This window comes from Sparus aurata, chromosome 10 (assembly GCF_900880675.1).
Source record: "Sparus aurata chromosome 10, fSpaAur1.1, whole genome shotgun sequence".
Taxonomy (NCBI): Eukaryota; Metazoa; Chordata; class Actinopteri; order Spariformes; family Sparidae; genus Sparus; species Sparus aurata.
In genome coordinates, this window is record NC_044196.1 from 21,169,957 (window position 1) to 21,179,147 (window position 9,191).

The following is a 9,191-nucleotide window of genomic DNA, read 5'->3' on the forward strand; positions in this document are numbered from 1 at the left end:
CAGTTTGCTTTTACAGGATGTTTTTGCTGTATAGAGAACAAATCCCCAGCAGAGGGCGTCGTCATTTTGTGATGGAGCTTGTTAGCTAACAGTTGCCAGTCCTCAGTGATTTTGCCACAAAAGACCTGATGAATTTGTCGAAGAGTGAGACAAAGGAATTAAGACACCTTTAAACAAAATACATTGTTTTTTTTAATCGAGTGAGTACAAAATATCACATTTTAAGATAAACAGTGTCAAGTTGCCGCCTGGATCTTTGTCTAAGATCGGTCAATGGTTCCCAACCTTTTTTCACCCAAATGGAGCTCTTTTCTCTCATTGACCAAACTGACAACCACTGAATAATAATGACTTAATCTATGGATTTATCACAGTATATTACATAACAGTACAGAAGAAGTGATAGACTGTACAGTTATTACAAATTATTATAAAATTACAAAAAGTCGAGACAAAAACTGCAGGAAGCGATTGTGATTAATTTTTTTTCCAGCAGATTATATTCTGTGAATGTTGCATCATCAATGTCTGAATTAAGGTACCAGAGTATTAACTTCAAATCAGTTCTGGGGAAACCTGACCCTAACCCTAACGTGTATATAATGCTGGTAGATGAAAGAGTCATTGTAAACCGCCCCTGGGATTGCCAGGTTAGGAACCAGACTGGACTGTTAACAGGTCTGAATTAAAGCTTGAATCACAATATGACAATATATGGCAGCTGCCAGAATGAGGAAGTGACATACTAATAAAAGTCGCATGTAATTTGTCTGCCTGTAAAGAGCAGGTCACAGTGACCGTGTGGTCTCTGTCCTATAAACCTGCTGTTCACTCAGCTGTTCATGCAGCCAAACATTTTTGGTCTGACAATGTTTCTATGCGCAATGTTAAATGCACTCGTATTCCTGCCCAGTAACATAAAGCACTTGTGGAGAGGCACAGTCCTGAGGCTGAACAAGAGGTGCTGGAAACAGCGCTGGTGTCTGCGGCTCAGAATAAATCAGTTAACAGTGAGCAACGCACAGGGGGTGCTGCTTATCAGTAGAAAATTCAGTTTGTTTCATTCATAAATAAACATTCACACATTACACAGTAGTTGTTTTTAAATTTTGGAATTTACACCAATAAAAAGCATAGCTTTAGCTGAAATGCTAAGGAGCTTATGACAAGTCCTGCCTCATTTTTGCCTTAAAAGGGCGCCTTAAATCAAAATCTAGTTATTATTTAATATATATTGTTCATATATGGTGCGTGTTCTTAAATAGTATTTTTAATTTAAATTAGCATACACTACTTGGCACACATTACACAGCAGGCAGCGCTGATTGTTTACTGGGTGAAAAATCATCGTGTGTAGTTTCAGCACAAACAGGAGGGACACAGGCCCCATTGAAAATGAATCCAGCCATGCTGATTGGCTGTTTCTATTGTACTGTGTCAACTCTGCCTCCTTAAAAAGACAAATTATCAAATGAGGATACTGAAAGCTAAAGATTATTCCTGTATGTGCAAATTTAAATATGCTTGTCAGTCTTTGAGCAGCAGAATCTGATTGATTTACTTACATCAAGAGGAGTAAAAAACAGTTTTCCGTCAACATATTTCCTTGTCAAACTTGAAGGCATGTGAAATAACAAAAATAAAACAAACTCAAATCACATTTTCCTTCACATTTCCTATCCTGCATGTACAGTGCATGCAAACCAGTCACATATCTAAGCGTTGCTTGATGAAGTATTTAAATGCCCAGTGTTTCCTTTAAGGCACACGGTACTGGCCTGAGGTCACAATGTGTAACAGAGTGAGGACTCACTGGACCCTTTATGCTGTCAGTTTTCACAGTAAGCCTCTTTTTCTTCACTTTGGGTCTGAATCTCTGAGGTACAACACAGACACGTGTGAAGCAGCCTGTTACCTGACGGTCTCTTCAGGGAGGCACCATCCTTTAAAAGGCTCTTTGAATGCTTAATCTCCCCAGTCTTGCATATTATTAAGCCTGGTCATCTCACAAATCATAATTCTTCTCTGTGGTTCGTGTCAGCAGGTAAGCTGTTAATCTGCTCCAACTCTGAATGTAAACCCTTATCTTTGTCGTTGAGGGAACGTTTCTGTGGAGGCGGTGGATCTCTGCAGGAGAAGAAGTGAGGAAGAGTAGCCATGGTCAAAGTTGCGAGAATGAGGAAACCCCCCGATACCATGAAGGAAGCAACGTAGTTGCCTGTGACATCCTTGAGAAACCCTTGGGACATAGACAGGAGAGAATATTCAGAACCTAAATGACTTGCATATTGGTAGCTGCATGCCAATTGAGAAAGAGGACATGGAAAAATTCAGAGAGTTGGCTGACACTGACTGATCACTCACAATTAATGTTTGACTGCTTTCACCCTCAGTGTGTTACTTGTGTTTATAGACCGATTCAGGTCACTTGAGATAACATAAAACACAGGGACATGACCTACATTGGGAGATATAATTATGCACTGTCCCAATCTCCTACCTGACAGAGGTGTCCCCAAAAGTCCCGCGCTGCTCTCGATGAGCTGCAGTAGCCCGAGGCCACCCATCATGCGCTCCACACCCACAATCAAGGGCACCACCGCGAACACCACAGATGTCAGCGCCCCGGCACTGAAGCCGTAGAGGAGGCTGATCACCATCAGCGCGGCGTAGGAACCAGACAAGGAGCTCACAGGCAGCAGCATGATGAACACTCCCGCCAAGAAGGTCCACATGCTCAGTAAATGAATCAGCCGAAAAAGACCCAGGTCTGAGAACCAGCCTGACGCCACACGGCCCAAAATGTCTGAAGCGCCGGCTGCTGACATGACAAAAGCAGCTTGGTACTCTGAGAAGCCAGCTTGGCGGCTGTGGGCCACCAGGTGGAAATATGGCACAAAGTAGCCGACGTTCATGAGACTGACGCCCAATGTGTAGGTGATGTAAGGCCTCTCGAAGAGCAGCGACAGCTCCAGGTAGGAGGAGACTCTTTGCAGCAGCGAAGCACGTGGTGGATTGGTCTCTGAATCAACCTGGAGGATGAAAAGAAGGAAGTTCTTCACTTCATCTTGTTGCTAAGTCTTTAAATATGATTATCTCTCTGCCTTTAATTCATTCTTTCTGCTATTTATGTATTTAATTCCTGTACACTAGCCATCAGTATTTCAGGTAACTGCTGACCATTAACCATTGCTGGCTAAAGCTCATGCATTCCAAGTGGGACATAGCTGTCTTCTACATTGAATGTGGTAGGTAATAGAAACTGTATTGCCTAAGCTGAGGTCATTTGGTAGAGCAAGACTCTACTGTCCATCCACTAGCCATTGCAGACCAAGCTGCTCGCGTCACTGCTGACCATTAGCCATTGCTGGCTAAAGCCTTTACATGGAAAGCAGGACATTGTCACCATTTAATCATTGCAGGGTAAACTAAACTGTGTAATAAAAATGTGTAACAGATGAAGACAATAGAGTCTGGTCCCACCTTTGCTGGGGCTTTAGAGCGTCGCTGTGGTCGGATGAGAGCCCCGCAGGGCACAATGTTCAGACTGAGGCCACCCAGAATCAGAAGGGCCCCTCGCCAGGCGTACTTTTCCACCAGCAGCTGGAAGAGTGGGTTGAAAGCAAAGGAGGAGAGGCCAATGCTGGAGAACCCCAGTCCCAATGCCAGGGTGCGCCGCCGGGTGAAATTTGCCATGACTGTAGCTACCATGGGGGTGAAGACAAGCCCCCAGCCCAAACCTGGAGGAGAATGGAGGGGAAGAAACACTGAGATAGCTAATAGTTAACAAGGCAAACAAATACGACCTACTTGAATAGTCGGTTGTAAGACATTGAGACATGTTACCTGAAATGACACCCATAGTGAGGTAGAGGTGAACAAGACGGGTGGCCTGCGAGGCAAGTATGAGCCCGAGTCCAGCAAGACAGCCCCCTATCATCACCACCACCCGGGTATTGTATGCATTACAGAGTGCTGCACCCAATGGACCTGCAAAACAAAGACACGCATCTCCATTTGTTCGGACTCTTTAGCATTTAAGACTGCAGCAGACTTCCAAGAACCAAACCAGTCTCGAACCAGACATGACATGCGATCAACCAACAATGCCTAACAGAAGTCCATGCCAATGTTTAACAAAATATTAAAGTTATCTTAAATTTGGTTGGTTTTACACAGCATGATGTACATTCACAGTTTTGTGGCTACATAATTTCATCAGTTTTTCATTGCATTTTACAGATGTCTTGGGCACAATTTTAACACATTTCCCCCAAACTCAGCATGACACACTTGGCAGCACAGCATGAGTTTGCACTGAGTGAGCCACTGTTACGTGTCAAAGAGTTAATGAGTTGCAGCCTTTTCCGCAAACAACCTATAAAATGGCTCAAAATTCAAAATCATGCTTTCTCTAAGTTACACCTCCTCTTGCATGATTGCTATAAGACAAATAATTGCAACTAGTACTGCACAGATTAACCCATGAGTTCATGGTTTTACAGATGATTCACAGATAAAAATCAGTAGTTGTAGCTGTTATTACAAACAACACACTCATACTATGTTTAAGACAGTGACTCACTGAAGAACTGCTGTGTTGCCAGACCCGTGGACGAGATCCAGGATATGGCCTGAGCGCTCTCATCGAAGTACTGCACAAACTCCACGAAAAAGATCCCTAAACTGCGCATCAGGCCAAACACGAGGCTCGTGCTAACAAACATGGCACCGACCAGCACCCATCCCCAGCCTCCATCGGGGCCCTCGGCCTCATCGCTCTGGCTCTCTGCTTTGGGCTTGACGTCAGTCATGTCTAGCAGAAACTTATCTGTAAAATAAGATGATTGCAGGTCAGCGTAAAGGCAGCAAGCAAAGCAGATTACAGGAGAAAGGAAGCACCAAGAAAATGAAGATTCCAGCCAGTGCAGAACAAGTGGCAGACTCTCTCTGATGTTGTCAATAGCTGTAATGATTAACTTCCTACAGGCCAATAGATGAACTGGTTGTGCTGTATAAGTGTGACTGCTCTGCTTAACAAGCCGGCCTTCACTTCACACAAGATCTAGGTGAGAGGTGAAGTCTGGCCAGCTGACAGGTGTTCATTGATCAGCTATGAAAAAAAAATAACATGTTCAATAGTGAAAGACAAGAAAGCCCCTTGATTAGCTGTCACTAGATTGGCTTGATATTAATAGTTATTAAAAAAATCATTTACAGTGAAATGCACCTTGATTTGTTCCTTCAAACCATGTTTTTCTACATATTTGATTCTCAGTTTGTCACCATATCACCAAGATGTATCATCATTCGCTACAGCTCATCTAAAAAACATCAAATCTTATTGCTTCACTACGGCAACATTATGAACATGATGACATTTATATTCTTAAGAGAGAAAAAGTCATTCTCAGGCACATTTTGTGCTGCTGACAGTAACAAGCTGATCACATGCATGCAGCCTCTCTACTCTGTAAACAAATTCTGCTGTAGCAGCAAAGACGAGAAGTTCCTCCTCTGACACTGAACACAACTTTCAAGCACTGCGGTCAACATGGTGCCACATTCGGCTGTCTATGATCTGCTATCAACAGAATTTTTAGAAAGAAATCCCCCGATTTTAACTTTGGTAGCTCTGCAGTCACTTTTCAGCCGATTTCCTGAAACCTGTGCCCGATCGGCTCACCCACATACGTAAAAAAAGTCACTGTCATGTACTCTCAACAAGTAAATACTTTGTTTAATTTGTCCTGCAAAACAAACATGACAGAAAATAGAAAATATACTATCATATGTCAGCGTCAGCACTTGTTAAGTGTACATGTAGTTACAATTATAGTTGAGTAAAAGCAGATTATATGTGCTGGTGGGTCAGCAGTATTTTCCCTGCTGTTGCTCAGTTTGGTGAGTTTTAACAGCAAGTTGAAAATGAGCCAAAGCAAAGTGACCTGATCCATTCGTCACCTGATGCCACTCACTTCACTGCTGCAGGAATGACAGGAATCTGAGCCAGCACACTCTCAAACACACATGCACTGTAACACTTCAGGAAACACAAACCTGTTTTTGTAATGCCATATGTACTGACTAATTAATGAGACAGCTCTAGTGTTTGAAACCTACCTGCTGAAGGAGAGATGCAGAAGGAACACACACCAGATTTCAGCAAGCAAAAGCTACAGGACAATGTAGGGTTGATACCAGGGTCAAGTGACATGACCGTCTTAACGTTTCATTTTGACAAATATGTATTTTTCTATGGCCTAGCAAACATCGGAACTGCTACAAGCAACTTCCCATTCTAAACCTTTTCAGTAAGGATTATGTCAAGTCAAGTCAATTTTGTTTTATAAAGCCCAAAATGACAAATTTGCCACAAAGGACTGTAGATACTGTTGAGCACAGTCAGGTCAAGTCAAGAAACCTTTTGGCTGGCGTTAATTGAATTAGTAATTAGTATCAACGCAAAAATGACAAATTATCAAAACCAGGCTACTCCACCACTCAGAAACAAAGCTCTGATATAGACCTTCAAAATCACATTTTTGCTCATCTCAGCATTTAGCACACTTAATGGAAAACACTGGTCTTCAAAATACAATGCCCTATTTACCAACTGGTCTCACTCACTTCTCACCCATTTAAACTCAAATGGCAAAACACATCAATGGCATGTCAGATGGTAAAAGAGACCTCAGGTGAAAGATGGAGCAACCAAGGAAGGAAGAGACAGAGCAAGAGGAGGAGGAGGAGGAAGAAGACGATCTGATATTTTTACTGTAATAACATTACAGTAAAAATATCAGATCGTCTAACATATTATGTTACTGTGCAACTTGATTGCAACTCAAACAATGATGCAATATCAGCTATAAGTTTGTTGTTTGACCCTTGAAAGCTGTGTCGTGATCTAGCCCAATTTGAGCTCAATCGATGGACAACGATGTGTTGTTGTATCTATCTGTTTTTGTTTTGTTTTTTTTTACTTTTTTTTTCTATCTATGTTAATACAATTGTTGTGCACAATATTCATATATTCCCACTAATGTACTACAGTCTTTGTACCTTATGTATAAAAAATAACTACAATAAAAAGCAAGAAAAGTGAAAAAATGTCTACAGTATTTTACACAGTTAATTATTTGGCTCAGTCTCATGAAGTGTTTTAGATTTATCACACCAGTGTCGAAACAATGCTCTGTAAGATGAATTGTACTGTTTGTTTAAACAAAACTGTACGAGGCATTTCTGTGGGTTTGGGATTGATGGGGGCTTTGTCCGCCAGGCAGACTGGCTGGTTGTGTTTGGCATTCATTTCAGCCGTGCGATGTGCCTGTGGCATTTTGTGACCCTAGTGCCAAGGCAGACACCGCTCTTCTTGTATCTTATGCCTGCCTTTTTCCCAGTAGTTTGTATTTTTTTTTAATTTCAATCTATATAATAAGCAAGTAAGTGTTATTTACTAGATGCTTTCTGAAGTATTTGTGCCGATCTGTCATTGACAGTAAATACATTTATGATCTGTGAAATTCTAAATGGTGGTTAATCGATGAATCATGTACATTCTTTATATAAAAATATATGCATAATCTACTTTTACTTATACTTTCGATTCTAAGGTACATATAATATCAGTTACTTTAAGACTTTGGCACAGGTACTCTTAATATGGGTGACTTCCACTTTTATGAAAGTAACACAATATCTTTACTTTTACTCAGTATGATGTTTTACAACACTGTTTTTTGTCAGAGGTTTCTATATACAATATACAAAATCTATATAATTAATGGTTAATTAGTCTGTTATAAAGCCACATTATTATATGTATTAAATACATGGTGATCAGGGTGTGCGCACCTGCAAACACGTGCTGGTGCTGCCTTTCCTTCACGCAGCTGCAGCCTCATCCAAACAGCTGGTCAGCTTCATTCATGAGCTATTACACAGCCATGAAGAGGTACACAATGCGGGAGCGCGCACCGTAAAACGTGCACGTGCCCTCTCAAAGCAACACTCCACTTCTGTGACGTTGGGCTTCGCACAGCGCCTGCGCACTGGCTGTCTCCCGCAGCTGTATTAAACACACACGGAAAAACAATTATTTTTAAGCTAGCTACATATTTTTGATGATAAAACTTTAGCGTCCATGCTGATGTATTTTAGGAATCGTTTTTCAACGGTTGCCAACAATGTTAAAGTTATGTCAATATTACAGTGAAATATTAACTGTTTCGTAACCAGTGACAGACTGAAACCTTTAAAAGCTATCATCGTTGTTGACTGTAAAACCAACATATCAGCGTCCGTTGCAATTCAGATAAACCGGTTCACAGCCTCATTAAAGGTTCAGTTTAACTGAATTTTTATTTTCACTCACCTTCGGTTCGTCAGCTCTCACCGGGACGGCTCATGGTGTACAGCCTCCAGGTTTACAGGGGTAACGTTCATTACCAAGCCGCCGGGAAAGTTCAACAGTCACCACAGAGCAGCGGCGACGGTACACGCATGCGCAATCGTCACTTAATAACTGACTCGTGAAATCTGCTTTATGCCTTTTTATTATGTCCTGTGAAAACTTTGTACCTCCAAAATGTCTACACGATATCCACTGACAAAAGAGTATTTTTTCCATTTTACGTTTTTTTTGGTTTTTTCTTTTTTTAATTAGTCTTAACACTTCAGTTTTTCCTGATTAATTCATTCATCACAAACAATATGCTATTTCTTTCGCCTGCACCAGAATTTTTTAAAAATCAAATGGAGACTTGAGACCTTTGTCTGTTGCCCAAAACATATTTAAAGGTGCACTATGTAGTTTATGGGAAGACATTTCAGAAGAGAAAGTTCTCCACTGACTGATTTTTTGCATTATTACTAAACAAACCAATTAAAAACAAACTCTGTTTGTTTTCATGACTGAATAAACTGAATAAACAAACTGACCTTAAAGGCCAACACTATTCACAGTTTTACTTTGTTTATTTATAGCGGACCCTGCCACCTTTCTTGCTTCAAACAGTGTTCTTGGGACCTTATTTTCCTCTGAGAACAGCTTGTTTATTTCCCTTTGTGAGTTTGTATTATTACCTCATTAAGACAGTTAATATCATAATTCTGAGTTCTGAATTCATTCTACAAAATGACATAGTGCCCCTTTAAAAGACCAATATGAACAGATTTTTCCATCA

At 41.0% G+C, this 9,191-nt stretch overlaps 1 protein-coding gene across 2 annotated transcripts; it reads right to left on the reverse strand.

Annotated features, from left to right (window-relative positions):
- Positions 1-168: 168 nt before the first annotated feature.
- Positions 169-8,513, reverse strand: slc16a13 (solute carrier family 16 member 13). 2 transcript variants are annotated; one of them, XM_030429907.1, is made up of 7 exons: positions 8,381-8,513; positions 7,861-8,074; positions 4,586-4,831; positions 3,847-3,990; positions 3,484-3,740; positions 2,501-3,032; positions 169-2,239 (listed from the first exon to the last, which is right to left on the reverse strand). In XM_030429907.1, the coding sequence occupies exons 3-7, from the start codon at positions 4,812-4,814 to the stop codon at positions 2,013-2,015; spliced, it is 1,389 nt and encodes a 462-aa protein (XP_030285767.1). In that variant the 5' UTR covers positions 4,815-4,831; positions 7,861-8,074; positions 8,381-8,513; the 3' UTR covers positions 169-2,012. The 2 variants fall into 2 exon arrangements, with proteins under 2 accessions (XP_030285767.1, XP_030285768.1); XM_030429908.1 differs by lacking the exon at positions 7,861-8,074 and having other exon boundaries at positions 8,381-8,495.
- Between the last annotated feature and the right edge of the window lie 678 nt (positions 8,514-9,191).